General features: G+C 37.3%; 1 protein-coding gene across 28 annotated transcripts in view; it reads left to right on the top strand.

Moving 5' to 3' along the window:
- Positions 1-17,287, top strand: part of CASK (calcium/calmodulin dependent serine protein kinase) — a 371,692-nt gene that overhangs the window by 143,620 nt on the left and 210,785 nt on the right. For all 28 annotated transcript variants that reach the window (XM_085007759.1, XM_085007756.1, XM_085007749.1 and 25 more), the window contains one exon: positions 2,132-2,237. In XM_085007759.1, the coding sequence (XP_084863885.1) occupies positions 2,132-2,237 (106 nt within the window). The remainder of the gene's footprint in view (positions 1-2,131; positions 2,238-17,287) is intronic.

The following is a 17,287-nucleotide window of genomic DNA, read 5'->3' as shown; positions in this document are numbered from 1 at the left end:
CAAAAGCCACACCTGATTCACACATCTCCTCTCCTGGAGATGGAGGCCATCTTTTCCTGTGCCTCTCATGTCTTCCTTTGCAATCAACACTGAACCCCCTCAGCCCGACAGTGCTGCTCTCCACACAGTCCTTTCACACCCACTCTCTCATTTGAATCTTGCCACTGCCCTCTGAAGTTGATTTAGTAGCCTGTGCAGGTCCTGCATCATCTGTCACCCTCCCCATTTCATTTGCTGTTAAGAAGGCATTTGTAGAGATAGCAGTCAGCCAACAAGTAGTGGTGACGGAGGCTGGACTGGCACCGGGTTTTCTGATTCCTGATCCTTTGGGCTTTTCTTCATCCCCACTTACAAACACACAGTGTTCTCTTTAAAATAACAGCAAAACAGACAAATCAAACCTTCTTTGACCCTGCTGTTCCTTTCCTCCTACCAGGATTACATCTAAAGCCACCATAGCGTTGTAGAAGGACTGACTTTGGAGTTAGGCCAGGGCTCAAAACCTACCCCTTGTAATAGCTATGTGATCTTGAACAAGTTTCGGTCTCAGTTTCCTCATCTGTGAAATACGTACCTCACAAGGTTGATGGGAGATTAAATGACATTGACTATATTAAGTACTTAGACCAGTGAGAGACACGATGTATCTAAATGTAATTACCACCTAATTGTCTGCATCCTGACTTCAAAGCTGACCTCTCCACAAAACTTGATCTTACTCAAAACATTAATGGTCTTTTCTGGTTGAATCTTACAACGTTTTCCCAGCCTTCTCCAACTACTTATGTCTTAATTCCCCCTATTGCCTTGACTTTAAGATATTATTCGGAGTTCCCGTCGTGGCGCAGTGGTTAACGAATCCGACTAGGAACCATGAGGTTGCGGGTTCAGTCCCTGCCCTTGCTCAGTGGGTTAACGATCCGGCGTTGCCGTGAGCTGGGGTGTAGGTTGCAGACGCGGCTCGGATCCCGCGTTGCTGTGGCTCTGGCGTAGGCCGGTGGCTATGGCTCCGATTAGACCCCTAGCCTGGGAACCTCCATATGCCGCGGGAGCGGCCCAAGAAATAGCAACAACAACAACAAAAAAAAGACAAAAAAAAAAAAAGATATTATTGATTCTTCCTTTTCTGGTGGCTTCTCTTTTGTCTTACTTACTGACATCTCTTCCTCACTAATACCTGTTCCTTATGTAAATCTTTTAAGGTTCCTTCTACAGCCATTGCTCCTGTTGACCAGACTAAGTTGAATTAACAAATCAGAGGGGAGATAATGTTATTTCTTCTGCTTTGTGCAGTACATCTTGAGCCATGGCTCTTTACCTATCTCCCTTTTACTTCCAAATATAACAACGTCACATTGGATCTTATTCATCTGCAAGCAGGTAAAACTCCAGCACTGTTAACCGGGAAGGCTTTAATTATTTTGTTCCATGCAGACATGGCAAGTGATACTTATGCCCAAGCCATTTTTGTGTGATGATAATGATGAGGAGGAGGATATTAACAGTTTTATTTTCCAAGTAGTATTACATAACTTACACAGTAGTCTTAACTACATTATCTGAGTTTATTCTTCAAAATTACACTATAGGTAGTGTCCTGAATTATCCAATACATTTTATAGATGATGTAAAACTTTTTTTTGACTGACATTGGGATAGCGACTTTTCTGTGTAACTATACTATTTTTGCCCCCATCCCATGTAGCTTCCCTGATATGTGTCTATAAATGCTAGATTTTAGGCTAAAGAATAAACATCATGTTCTTATACAATTTAGGGAAAACTAAGAAAAAGAAGTAAACTTCAAGACAGCAAATTGAGTTACTTATTAGCTGAACAAGAAAGAGTTAAAATTTTTGAAATGTGATTATAAGAGTTTGGGGAAAATATTTGTGCACTTATTAATAAGAGCTGAATGTAATATGTATAGATTTAAGCTGACAAAAATGTGAAAAAGTTATATTTTTAAAGGTGTTAAAAGGGCAAAAAGTTAAGCTTAGCTTAAATGGGGGATTTCATCTCTATAGTTAGAGAAGTCTTCATGTTACCATAGATCATATCCATTCATTCATCATTCACTCTGATTGTCTTTTGATCCTACCTAACAAAATGTTATGTGTTTATTTTTCAGATCTAAAGCGAGAAGCCAGTATCTGTCATATGCTGAAACACCCCCACATTGTAGAGTTATTGGAGACATATAGCTCAGATGGAATGCTTTACATGGTTTTCGAATTGTGAGTGTACATTTTACTTTCTTAAGGGTTAAAGTTTTAAGCGATGTCGATCTTAGGTAATGGTGACACTTCTCTCTTAAAATTGAAAAATAGTTGCGAAGTCATCTGTTTAGAAAAACCTAAAGTAATCAGAATAAAAGGATTATCTCATCCTAAGATTCTCAGTGGCTAAGGAAGCAAGAGTTGGGTATCTTCAACTACCCCCACATTTTTAGCATACTTTAGAGAAGAGGAAAATAAGAAGGAATAGAGCTAAGAGGAATAGGAGGCCCCACAATACAAAATTCTGACTATAGGACTCTTAGTGTGAAGAGAATTGGGATGGAAGTAGGGGCCTCCATGTAGCAAGCCTCTCCAGCAACTAATAAACAAGTAGGAACAAACTTTACTTCCTCTTTTGATATAATCACCGTATCGGCATATGAAGGAAACTCTGTAGATAATACTGTATCTTGATTTGAATAGGCCTCTTGACTTGTTTCTCAAAGAATTTTTGCCAGTAAAGTTGTGAGCTAAGGATAGTAAAACTGGGTGGTTTCATAGCTGGTTGGATGATTATGTCCAAAGAGGTTGTATAAAGCATTACGGAATGGCATACTATTCAGTTAAGCATTGTAGCCAGTGACTTAAAGGTGTGTCACAAGGTGGTAATCAAGGCGATGGCCAGGGCTGAAGGCGTCTTAAGGCTCTGGATTGGCGTACAAGCTCACTCACATGGTTGTTAGAAGCACACTGTTAGACTGAGGGCCTTAGAGTTCCTCATGAGCTGTTGGCCCAAGGCCTCCCTGGGTTCCTTGTCACTGGGCTTTTCTCCACAGAGCAACTCAGTGGCAGCTGGCTTCATCAGGACCAGCAAGCAAGAGTAGGAACAAGACAGAGGTCAGTCGTGTAACTTCATCTCTGAAGTCACACACCATTACTTCTGCCATATTCTGTTAGTTAGAAATAAGTCATGAGATCCAGCCCGTACACAAGGGGAGAGGATTACACAAGGATATGAAGACCTGGAAGTGGTGGTAACTGGGAGCCTTGTCAAAAGCTGCCCCCAACAGAGGGCTAGCTAATACATTGACTATCTAGACCAAATTTGAAGATATTTTACACATTTGTAACAAAGGAGCTGAATCAAAGAAGATGAAATTTAAGACCAGTTAATATAAACTCATTCATTCCCATGTGTATGTGCAAGATCACTGTGAACTTAGTTTCTGCAGAGCTTTAAAAGCCCTGAACGGAACCTTTGGCGACATCAATTAGACGTATGTAGTATTCAGAACCAAGCCACACTCCCAGCATCTTGTCCATTACCCATCTCCCTAGGGTGTTGCTAGTAAAGCAGGATGCTGGCATGCTTCCAGAGAGGGATAGCCAGAGTGGGAAAGAGCCCAGAAATTCTGTCACAGAGTCACAGCCCTCAGAATCTTTGTTCACAAACCTGCCAAAAGATTTCTGAAAACTCTGTTCCTCCTCACATATCTGTCAGTTGATCTATAAAAACTTTTACTGTGAGGATGTAATTTTTAGTGGTTTGTATATATTTTAAATATATATTCTTCAACACGATAGCACTGTACCTTTATCTCACTCAGTTTATGGAAAATGTCTGCTCTGTGACCTAAATGGCAATGCAAGTCATCATTGTCAAACCAGTCAGCCAAATCAGACTCACTTTTTGTCAGAAAAAACTCTGACTTCATTTCTCAAATAAAATTAAAGCATTAATAGACATCACTGACAATCATCTTACTGTTGCTTTCTAATGCTAAAATACATAAGGCCTGGTGATGAATATATCGTCTGGATGAAATAAGGTGGCTCTCCCCTTGCTTTCCAAAGCTGTTTTGCTCTCACGGATCGCTCCCTCCCTCAGTAGCTTTGCATTCCCCAGTTGTCTCTTTGAAACTAGGCAGGCTTTTCAGGGTGGGTGAGGGGTTTGTCTTTTGAGATGGGTTCTTTCAAGTGGAGATACAAAAGGAAAATCAGCAGACCACAGATTTGTTTTCATATAGACCAAATTATGGCGAATATAGATGTGGCTGAAATGCCTTAAAGATATCCTAGTACATGTATCCCCTGGAAGAACTTTGGGTACTCCCAAAGATGCCCGAGCCCTACGTTGAAGGCCATATGACATCGAAGAACTTTTGAAGAGCCTGCAAGACTTTACCCAGAGTTCCCGTCGTGGCGCAGTGGTTAACGAATCCGACTAGGAACCATGAGGTTGCAGGTTCCGTCCCTGCCTTTGCTCGGTGGGTTAAGGATCCGGTGTTGCCGTGAGCTGGGGTGTAGGTTGCAGACGCGGCTCGGATCCCGCGTTGCTGTGGCTCTGGCGTAGGGCGGTGGCTACAGCTCCCATTAGACCCCTAGCCTGGGAACCTCCATATGCCGCGGGAGTGGCCCAAAGAAATGGCAAAAAGACAAAAAAAAAAAAAAAAAAGACTTTAGTTACCCAAGCATCTATTGGTTTTCTTTTCCTGCTAAAAGAATCCCCAGAACAGAGGCCCATGGTAGATCATAATGGATGTCTTCAGTTATTTGAAGGCGCGTCATGTGTGAGAGCATTATATGTATTTATTCAGTGTAGGGCCAGGAGCTGTAACTAGAATCTGCAGGGGGCAGGTAGATTTTACCTGTGAGCAAGGAAGCCCTCTGATAATTGGACTAACTCTGTGAATGAAGTGGGCTGTCTCGCACAGACTCTTCTTCCTCACTAGAAATGCTCAAGCTAATGCTGGGTCCATCCAAGGGGCCTGAAGAAAAGGTTTTAACTTTGGACTAGAAAGGGCCTCTAACTTCCAATTTTAAGATATTACAGTTCTTTTAAAATCACCTTTCTGGTTTTTATTTTATTTTTTATTCAAGAAATCTGTTTCTGGAGTTCCCGTCGTGGCTCAGTGGTTAACGAATCCGACAAGGAACCATGAGGTTGCGGGTTCAATCCCTGGCCTTGCTCAGTGGGTTAAGGATCAGGCGTTGCCGTGAGCTGTGCAGATGCAGCTCGGATCCTGCATTGCTGTGGCTGTGGTGTAGGCCGGCAGCTACAGCTCCAATTCGACCCTTAGCCTGGGAACCTCTGTATGCCGAGGGAGTGGCCCAAGAAATGGCAATAAGACCAAAAAAAAAAAAAAAGAAATCTGTTTCTGTCCATATTTTTATTCACTAAGAAAACTAGAAAACAGATTTTACCATATACTATAACATAATGAGCACAGAAGGCAAAATTTAAAAATTCAAATAAATTTCATGTTAGCTATTTGTTTCAAAGGGGTCTAAGTGACAGTATAGTAGAAAGAAGGTGGTCCTTCGTGTCATAAAACATTGGTTAATTAATATCCCAACTCAGTTACTTTTACTAATTATGTGACTTTGGCCAAGTCTTTTATAATCTTCTTAAGATGATGAGAACTAGATGAGAGAACTGTGTGAATTCACTTTATGAAATGGTGACTTGCTCTCCAAAGATAAGGTATTATTTCCAGTAGATCTAACAGGTTAGTTTTAGTTTGTCAGTATTGAATTATATGGGTTTTTGTATAGCTAATTTTGTATGATTCAATTCTGACTGCAGTAATTCATCGATGGCTATATATTGAGAATAAGACCTCAGTACAGTTGCATATTTACCAGTCACCTTATCTCAGTGTTACCCAAATCACATAGGCTTTCTATGTTTTTAACTTTTTATTTTGGAAAATTTCAAATAAAAAGAGAATAGTATAATGAACCTCACTGTACCTGTCATTAAGCTTTAATCTTTATCAGAGTTAGCAATACTTTTCCATTCTTGTTCTATCCTTTACTGTTGTCTTTTTTCCTGGCAATTTATAAGGCAATATCATTTCACCTATATATACTTCTGTTTGGATTTGTAGATAAGGACTGTGTGTATGTAAAATACTGTTATCATACCTAGCAAAATCAACAACTATTTAGTATCATGTCATATTCAGTTGTTTTCCCTGATTGAACATGAGTTTTTAAAAGACCTATTCCTAATTTTAGGATTGTTTTATTAGCTCTAGGGATCTGGAAATAGATTATAAATTCACGGTTAAAATAACTTAGTTATTTCTCAGAAGGGCTAGAAACAGAAGTTTAAAACTGTTCTTTTGTATTATTTTTAAGAAATTCACCTCATCAGTTGTCCATTCCCAGGTTTTTTTTTTTATTCTCTTTGATCTCTTGAGTTTAAAACATATGAACAATCCAAACCATCCATTGCTGTAAGATTTAAGATCCTCCAGATCAAAGAGCAAATCAGTAAGTTTGTGTGTGCCTCCACCTACTGGCTAGATAAGGGATTGCTTACATAGCTGCAATGTAGACGAAGCTACAACAGAATTTGTTTCCTGTTTCTGACAATAGATCTAATGAGCCCTGCTATTCAGAGTCTCATTGCTCAGGTTATGGGTTATCTGGATCCCTTCCTTGTTTTCTGACATGATACCAATACTGAGTAGGCAAGAAAAAGGAAAGCAAATGAAATAAGGTCAGTCGACTCTGCTATTTGTGGGCTACTTGGACATAGCTCTGATAATTTTGATGGAGAAAAGGCTAGACCAAACAATGTATTTGGGTTATCTGTGAGTTTCTTAGTATGGTATCCATATCTTTCTTTGCCACAGACTATCTATAAACAACTCTCCCCTTTTCCCCTGACTGAAGTCATGAAATTATATGGCCCAATCTTGTTGCTTATAATGTTAGGAAATCCTTAGAACTAGTTGATACCCATTTAATTACAAATGATTTATTAGTTTAAAGCATACTCAAATACAGAGATGGAACCAGAATTTTAGTGCTGGAAAAGAAGGTAGTAGATTTCAAAACTTAGCACTGGGAATCCTGAGTAGAGCTTGTTAAACTAGCATGTACCCCACCCCACCCTCTGGATATTCAGTTTCAATAGATGTGGGTCCTGAAGCAAGAGGTCAAGAGATGATTGAACTTTAAAGCAGGGGTAATGCTATTTAGAGACCAAGTGTCATTTCTCCCAGCACACACAGTAGTTTGTTAGAAACCTGCGTGTGTTTACATTGTATCCATTGCTTTGGGATTACACTTAAATTAAGATTTGTCTTTAGTAGTTTGTGTCATTTTTAAAAGTAAACAATTTGAAGTCAGGGTTGCATCATGTCACCTCCCCCTCCAACTAAATGTTTATTTCTAGGTAACACATCAGGGCTTATCTTGGATAGTATCTGATATTTGAGTTAAGCTGTAAATCCTGAATTGTCTGGCCAAGAAATATTAATTACCTTATTATAAAAGGATTACATACACCATAGGGAGACTGTATAGTAATTAAATATGGATTTAAAACACATCTAACATGAAAATAAGTTTATATCTTTCAAAATAATTTTAACAGTTTATATTTGTAAATCTCACAAAACAGACTGAAAGCTCTTTATTTCTTTATTTTTGTTTTTATTATTTAAATTTTATTTTTAGTCTAGTGTTTATACTTAGGGAAGGGAATATTTGTGGAATTCATTTATACTGATAGAGTAGAAATGATTGCTACTTACCAGCAAACTTGCCATTTTTGGGAAAATATATTTGTATCATATCGAGCGGGAAAAATCTGTACTGTAACATTTTAATTTATATGAAAATTTGTACATATTTTTATAGCTAGTCTTATCTATTTGGATTTTTTGCTTTTATGTGTAATGATATAAATAGCTAGCCATTCATTCAGCACATATTTATTGAATGCCTCCTTAAAGTGCTGGAAAAGGTTGGGAAATACTATTTAGTCCTAGTAAACAGTAGAAACTTGATACTTAGAGTAATTCAATAAGGACTAAGCCTGGTGCCTGTGTAGGGCTTTGACAAATGCTAGTTGAACGAAAATAACTTTTGTATCATTATAAACTTTTAAAAATTAAACACATCTCGTGACTTAGCTTTACCACTAAATAATTAAATGTTTAGTTTAGTTGCATTCTAGTTTTAGGAACTATGTATCAGGGATCCCTAAAACCACTCCCAGGTTTGATTATTCACTAAGAGGACTCCTAGGACTCAGCATATACTCATATCACAGCTATGATTTCTTATAGCTAAAGGCTATAAAGCAAAATCAGCAAAAGGATGTGCATGGGTTGAGGTCCAGGAGCCACCAGGCACAAGCTTCCGAGGGTCTTCTGCCAGCAACCAGTTGTGACAGCACATGTGAGATGTTGTCTACCAGGGAAGCTCATTGGAGACTCAGCACCCAGGATTTTTATCAGGGGCTTGTCATAGAAACACCCTCTGCCTGGCACATAGCAAATTCCAGACTCCCAGAAAGAAAGCGAGTGTTCAGGATAAATCATATTGTTTGCACGAGCAGTTTAGACACAGTGAGCCGCTCTTTTCAGTTACGAGGGGAGGAACCCATCCAAGTTCCCAGATGCCAATCAAGAGCCAGTCTTGTAGGCAGGCCTTGTAAGCTTTTAAAAAGATAATAGTTTAGGCCCATTGTGTCAGCTCTTTTCTGCACAAACTAAAACAGAGATCAATAGAAGAAGGGTTTTTAGTTAATAAACTCTTTGAAACAAAATATAATTATCTGTAAAGATAATTGCAGAATTTGGTTTTTTTTAACTTGTAACTACAATTACTTTATTATTTTGACATCTATTGGAAAAAAATGCAGGTGTCACAGTTTTTGTATAAAACAAATGCTAGACTGTAACACTGAGACAACAGTGTAGAATAGTTTTTAAGCTTTGAATACTTAGGAAACAAACCACATTCTGATGGCCTACGAACTTAAAAACGCATTTGAAGTTGTCACTTTGGTATGAAAGCTGATCTTCAACTACTAAAATATTTTTGAATATTGTGCCATAAAATAGTAAGAAAATTCAGTTAACTTTCTGTTATTTAAAAGAGGTAGTTTGTCCATTTAAAATGAAAATTATAAGTTGTTTTTTAGTATAAATAACCTTTATCATATACGTTATGTATACAAATTTAGAAATTATGGAAAATTATAATGACAAAAATAATGCCATTTGCAAAATGTAATCACAGTGAACATTTCAGAACATTTACTTCTATTTATACTCATTATCACAATTGCACTAAATTGATATCATTTTAAATAGGCGATTTTGTATCCTGATTCTTTTTACTTAATAATTTTAAGCATCTTGCTATACCATTAAATACTTTAGATGCAATATTTTAATGGATGGATGCATTAAGATGTCTGAACTGCATGTGCCATATTTAATATTTTTTCTAAAGTTGGACATTTATACTGTTTTATGTTTTTCTCTATTAGAAATAATGTTATGATTAATAATATTCTTAATTATTTGTCCACACCCTCTGATTGCCTTATTTTCTCAAAATAAGTTTCTTGGGGTAGAATTACTGCATAGGATTAGTGTATGAACACATACAAACACCTACATCACACATAGATTTAACCTTTCTTAATAGAATGTATTACATTTAGAAAAATTCATACACAGAATTATACAAGCATAATTATTGTAAAGAGACAGGTAACTACAACCCAAGTCAAGAAATTTAAAAATTGCCAGCACCTCAATAACCCTCAAATTCCCTTTTCTGATCACAACCCCCTAACTCTCTCACAATTAACTTGTTTGTTTGTTTTTGTTTTTGTTTTTTTTCTTTTGTCTTTTTAGGGCCACACCTGTGGCATATGGAGGTTCCCAGGCTAGGCGTCCAATTGGAGCTACAGCTGCCGGCCTACGCCACAGCCACAGCAATGCCAGATCCGAGTCGAGTCTGCGACCTACACCACAGCTCATGGCAACGCCTGATCCTTAACCCACTGAGCGAGGCCAGGGATCGAACCCGCAACCTCATGATTCCTAGTCGGATTCGTTTTCCCTGTGCCACAATGGGAACTCCAGAATTAACTTTAATCTAGACTTCACATCCATATTTTTACATCTATACCATCCAAATAGATATCCCTGAATAATGTAATTCAGTGTTACCTATCTTTTTAAATCTTGATTGACATGGACTCCTACAGTATACACTCTTTTTTTGGTCTGTGAGATTGATCCAGGTTGGTTTGAGCTCCTTTACTTTGTGCCTATACAGTGTTAGTGAACAAACATTCACAATTTATTTATTCATGTTAATGGGTATTTGGGTTGTTTCCAGATGTGGCTATTTGAACAACACTGTTGTAAACAATCTTGTGCATATATCCTAGGGCACCTAAGTACATGTTCATATAGGATATAGACCTAGGAGTGGAATTAATAGATATTAGAGTATGTACAACTTTGGCTTTCCTAGATAATGCCAGGCTATTTTCTAAAGTAGATGTATAAACTGACCCTTCACCAGTGGTTTATGCCTCTCTAAGGTAATCCATGTCCTAGTTTTCCTGGCACTTCCATTGTTTAGAATACTGTTGTTAGTCTTTCTTAGCAGTGCCTTCCTTTTATTCTCATGATTAGTTATTACCTATGCTACACAACATTGCTAATACTTGGCATTGTTGGAATTTTTAATTTTTGCCAATTGGTGTATATTAGAATCTCCTTTTGTTTTTCCTGATTGCTCTTCTCTAATTGCCATTGAGTGACCTATCTCTTCATTCTTTTAATGGTATCTTTTGATTAATAAAAGTTTATTTTAATATAGTCCATTTATTATTTTCAATTTTATAGCCAGTGTTATTGTGTCTTGTTTAAGAAGTATTTATTTCTCTGAGATTATGAAGCTATCCTTCTATGTTTTATCATCCATCTGGAATTAATATGGAATACACTGTGAGGTAGCAGTCCAATTTCATTTCTTTCTGTACGGATATTCAATAGTCTTAGCACAATTACTGAAAAGACCACTCTGCAGTACCACTTTTGCCGTTACTCAGGCTACTATATATGTGTGATTTTCTTCTGGACTCCATTCTGGTCCATTGGCCTATTTACATGGCATTGTGCCAAGAACATGCTGTCTTATATACTATAGCTTTGCAGTAAGTCCTGGTAACTGGTAGAGCAGGGCCTTCCACCTTGTTCTTCTTCAGACATGTTTTGAGAGCTGTACTTGTCTCTGCATTTTGCGTGTACATTTTAGAATCAAGTCATCAATTTACACAGACACACTGAACAAAAACTGTTGGGATTTTGCCTTGAATTATTATATCAAATCTTTATAGCAACTTGAGAATAATTGACAGATTTACAATATTGAGTCTTCCAATTCATGAACGTGGCGTCTATCTTCCCATTTATTTGGGTGTTTGATTTCTTTCAAGCAAGTCTTATACTTTTCTCCATAGAAATTGTGTATATCTTTTTAGATTTTTAGGTATTTGCTTTTAAAGGTAGATCAGTCTCAGTGTCTCTCTCTCACTCTCTCGCTCGCTTTCTCTCCCTCCCTCCCCCCTTCCTTGTATTGACATTATATTCCTTCTATTCATCAGGCTTCATCAATTCCAATAATTAATCTGTTGTGCTGTTTGTGTTTTCCGCAACCTGGTCATATCATCTGTGTATGGAGACTTGTTTTATCCCTTTCCAATTCTTTTACCTTTTCTTTCTTTCTCTAGCCTTTACTGCAATAGATAAAATATCCAGAATAATGGTAATAGCAGTTATCTTTGTTTATTTCTTTTTTTTATAATTTTTTATTTTCCCACTGTACAGCAAGGGTGTTTATTTCTGATCTTAGAGTTTGCTAAGCGTAAATGGATGGTGAATTATACCACTTATTTTCTGTATGTATTGAAATGATCATATGATTTTCTTCTTTACTATGTTAGTGCAATGAATTTCATTGATTCTTTGGTTAACCATACTTGTTCATGATGTATAATCCTTATCATCCTTTTTACATATTGTTAGATTTGGTATTTTGTTTAGACTTTTTACATCTGTATTTGTGGGAAGATTGTGCTATAATTTTCTTGTTCTGTCCATGTCAGGTTTTTATATCTAGATTATGTTAGCCTCGTAAAATGAATTGAATGTTCTCTGTTTTAACTTTGTGATTGATAGAACTTACTTATAAACTCATCCAGGCCAGACTTTTCGTTTTTGTTTTGGTTTTTGGTGTTTTTTTTTTTTGTTGTTTTTTTGATTTTTTTGGCTTTTTGCCTTTTCTAGGGCCGCTCCCGCAGCATATGGAGGTTCCCAGGCTAGGGGTCGAATGGGAGCTGTAGCCACCGGCCTACACCACAGCCACAGCAACGCAGGATCCGAGCCAAGTCTGTGGCCTACACCACAGCTCACGGCAACGCCAGGTTCCCAACCCACTGAGCAAGGCCAGGGTTCGAACCCGCAACCTCATGGTTCCTAGTCAGATTAGTTAACCACTGCTCCACGACGGGAACTCCAGGCCAGACTTTTCTTATGAGAAGAGTTTTCATTTCTGATTCAGTTCCTTAAATACTTACAGGGATATTCAGGTTTTCTATTTATTTCTGTGTCACTTTTGGTGAATCGTATTTTACTAGGAATGAGTGCCTTTTATTTAAACTTTAAAAAAATTTGTCATCAAGTGGTTCATAATATCTCTACAGGATCTTTTTCATTCTTGATACTAGTAATGTATACCTTTTTCTTTCTCAGTCTTGCCAGATAGTTACCAGTTTTATTAGTTTTGTAAACAATTTTTAGCTTGGTAAATCCTTTTCATTTTATGTTTATTTTCTGTTTCAGTAATTTCTGCTTGTAGTTGTGTCCATCCTTCTACTTTGGGTTTAATTTTCTAGGATTTATTTCCTTTTTAAAATCTCAACCTTTTTGTATCCTTGGGTTTTAGCTGTGTCTCTTGTTAAAAGCAAATAATTTATTTTTATTCTAGACTCTCCATCTTTGTATTTTAATTGGAGCATTTAGTCCATTTACATTTAATTTTATTTTGGTATATTTTGATTTACATTATGGTCCTCTTAGGTGCTTTCTATTTATACCACCTGTTTCATATTTCTTTTCCTCGCCCTCCGTGATTTGTTTGGATCAATTCATTTTTTTTTTCTATTTGTCTTCTACTAATTTGGAAGTTTAAGCACTCTTTGCTATTATTTGAGTGTGTACCCCAGAAGTTACAGTATGCCCCCCTAATTTATCAAATTCTAATGTCGATACCATCCATTATTGTCTTCCTGAACAGTACAAGCACTGCAGAACACATTAATCCATGTAATACTACCCTTGACTTAGAGGCTATTGTTTTCATGTATTTCAGTTATATTCACGTGTATAAATGCATGGTTACACATATTTAAATCCCTCCAAATTTTATTATTATTTTTATTCATTTAGATTTACCTACACACTTATCCTTTCGTGGATCTTTATTCTTTCAGCATCTCTAAGGTTTTAGCTGGATTCATTTTCCTTGTGCCAGTCTGCTGGGTGCAAACTCCGTTTTTGTTAGTTTCAGAATTTCCTTCGATTTCCATCAGTGTTGAAGGATAGTCACTGAGTAGAGAATTCTAAGTTGACATTTTCTTTCCATTAGCTATCATTCTACTGGCTTCTGTCTTCCATTGATGTTAAGAATTCAGCTAGCTGTCTGTCACTTCTCTCTGAGGGTATCTGTCTTTATTTTTTCAGGTTATTGAAAATAAATCTTTTCTTCATCTTTTGTTTTCTGTAGTTTTCTCCAGGGAGCGTTAGTCTGGCCTTAGGTCTTTAGGTCTCTTGAATCAGTGTGTTGATATTATTTATGGTTAGGGAGTATCTTCAGCCATTATCTCTTCAAATATTGCCTCTGCCCTTTTCTTCCTCTCATCACCATTGTGACCCTTCTTTTCTGAATTTTGTATGTTTTTCCTTTTAAAAATATACTATATTTTTCTTTTTGCAGAAAATTCAAGCTCAGCTTTTATGTTCTGGGACACAGTAAGCTTCATTATTTAATAATCTATGTTGGGTAATCTCCGTATATGAAATCCCTGTTTATTGTCTGTCATTTTTGTTCATTCTTGTCAAGATATCTTACCCCTTTATGTACCTGATTCAGTTTGATCGTGTGTTAGAAATTACTTTGAAAATTACTGGCCTTGAATAATGCTTTCTTCCTTTAGAGAGAATTGTTATTTGCTTCTACTAGGCACCTTTAGACAGCAGCAGTTTGGGACTATCTTAATCAAGGCTCAAGGCTTAGATTTTCCAGGGCCATTTAGAGGTAAAGCCGGATTGCAGTTTTGTGAAGGGGCTGATCACTTCCAGTTCACCCCTAGTTCTTTAGGGTCCTACCTCAGTGTTGGAGAGTAGTTTATGAGATTCCCTTGAATTCTGACTTGTTTTCCCTTAAAGATCTTCCATATAAACAAATATCCCCAGGGCAAGGACTCTGAACTTTGGCTTTACCTCTCCGAGTTCCCATTCTTTCTCAGATTTTAGCCAGTATTCCTCACAATTTGGTTAGTACTTTGGTGTGTGCAGGAAGTTTTTTTAGCCAGCTTTTCTGTTGTCTTCACTGGGAGACATCGCCTATCAGAAGTACAGCCAATAGAGTTAAAACTCCTTTTACATTGTGTCATATTATTCTTCATAAAGATTGTACCAATTTATATTCAAACTGGTGGTAGATGAGAGCATCACTGTTTGCATTTTGATAGGTCAAAGTGACATCTTGTTTAATTTGCATTTATTTTGTTATTAGTGTGATCAAATATTTTAAAAGTATGTTTACCCATTTCTTTTTCATCTGTTAACTTTATTTTTTTACCATTTTGAAGAATTCTTTATTTACTAGGGATATTTACCTTTTTCATATATTTGCAAATATTTCCCTCAAACTTGCCTATTTAATTTTGTTTACGGTATTGGACTTTTGTGTATTGACGTTTTAAATATACTGAAATTAGAAATTCTGTCAGAGAAACAAATTACAAGTAAGCAAGAATGAAGGCTAGAATGAACCCTGTGGTGCTGGATTAGAGTTGGAGATTGAGGTACGATGTCATATTTAATTTAATATATAAACATACATGAGTGCAAATAGATATATATGAGTCCATCCTGATATAAAGAAGTGTTTTTTTTTTTTTTTTGTCTTTTTGCCATTTCTTGGGCCGCTCCCGCGGCATATGGAGGTTCCCAGGCTAGGGGTCTAATCAGAGCTGCAGCCACCAGCCCACACCAGAGCCACAGCAATGCAGGATCCGAGCCGCGTCTGCAACCTACACCACAGCTCTTGGCAACGCCGGATCGTTAACCCACTGAGCAAGGGCAGGGACCGAACCCGCAATCCGCAACCTCATGGTTCCTAGTCGGATTCGTTAACCACTGCGCCACGACGGGAAGTCCCCAGAAGTTATTGAATAAATAAATAAATGGGAGAGAAGAGAAAACTTCCTTACAAAAGAATTCCAGATGATATATGTATATAATCCCCCTCCTGCCTGAAGGTGTGGCCTGAACCTGACCATTCACCTTCAAAGAACAGAGCATGGGAAGAAGAGCCTTTACAGGGCTTTACCTTTGCCTTTGCTCCATCGTACCTGTACAGTGGCGCAATCTGGCTGACCCTCTTGACCAGAGAATCAAGTTAACATCACCAGTGCTAAGTCACGTGGCTGCCATGTGCCCCCTGAGGGGACGATCTGAGAAGGGCACTTCACCTCTGTGGTATCCTGCCTCCCAAACCCACAACCCTCATCTAAAAATGAACAAAACAAAACAAAACAAACAAAAAAACCTTCAGACAAGTACATTCTACAAGATATTTGGCCAGTACTCCTTAAATTGTCAGGGTCATGGAAAACAAGGAAAGACTTGAGACATTGTCACAGACCAGAGAAGGCTAAGATTTGATGACCAAATGTAAGGTGGTGTCCTGCCTGGGATCCCAGAACAAAGAAAGTACACTAGTCAACAGATGAAATCCAAATATGGACTGGAGTTGACTTAATAGTAATGTACCAGTGTTCCTCTCTTAGTTTTGACAAATGTACTATAGTTGCCTAACATGTTAGGGGAAGTTGGTGAGGGGTATTGAGGAACTCTACGCTCAATCTTTGTGGGGTTTATGTAAATCTAAAATTATTAGGAACTAAACACTGTAAACCAGCTATAATGGAAAAAATTAAAACCATTATTAAAAAAAGAAAGTAAAATTTTTTTCAATCAAAATTAAACATGAAACCATGAGTTTATACCATTATATCCATTAATTACAGATTTTTATTTTTGAGACATTTATTAGATAATGAGCAATTGTTTTTAACATATAATTTTATTATTGCAGTTATTTTACAAAAAGAGTTCTTACCTTTTGGACATAAGTACTGAAATACTTATGTATAAAATCTGGGATTTGCCTCAGAATCAGGTGCAGGGTGAGCAATGGGTATGGGGTTGAAGTAAAATACATGCTTAGCCAGTGAGTTATTGGTGGATACATGAACCTTCATTATTTTATACTTCATTTCTCTATACTTTCTTTTTTTGATGTTTTCCACAGTAATAAAGTTTTTTAAAAGCAAGAGAGAAATTACAGAGGTTTTTCCTTAATTTTTAAATTTATACTTGTCATTGGTTTTTTTAATTGAGGTACATAGTTGATGTACAATATTGTATGTTGGAGTTCCTGTCGTGGCACAGCGGAAATGAATCTGATTAGTAACCACGAGGTTGCAGTTTCAATCCCTGGCCTCGCTCAGTGGGTTAAGGATCCGGCATTGCTGTGAGCTGTTGTGTAGGTGACAGATGCAGCTCGGATCTGATGTGGCTGTGGCTGTGGTGTAGGCCGGCAGCTATAGCTCCGATTGGACCCCTAGCCTGGGAACCTCCATATGCCGTGGGTGCGGCCCTAGAGAAGACCAAAAAAAGACAAAAAAAAAAAAAAAAAAAAAAAAAACCCAAACCAATATTATGTGTTAAAGGTGTATAATATAGTGACTCAAAATTTTAAAGGTTGCATTCCATTTACAGTTATTATAAAACATTGGCTATATTTCCCGTGTTGTACAATATATCATTGAAGCTTATTTATACATAATGGTTTGTACTTCTTAATGCCATACCCCTATCTTGCCTCCTCACTTTTTTTTTCCCCACTGGTAACCACTAGTTTGTACTTTGTGAGTCCGTTTCTTTTTT

Source organism: Sus scrofa, chromosome X, assembly GCF_054392235.1.
Source record: "Sus scrofa isolate SSC_HxYL_T2T_F1_AM1 chromosome X, Sscrofa_HxYL_maternal_Yorkshire_Landrace_v2.0, whole genome shotgun sequence".
In the NCBI taxonomy this organism is placed as follows: domain Eukaryota; kingdom Metazoa; phylum Chordata; class Mammalia; order Artiodactyla; family Suidae; genus Sus; species Sus scrofa.
The sequence above is the reverse complement of the archived record's forward strand: the minus strand, read 5'-3'. Positions and strand labels throughout refer to the sequence as shown.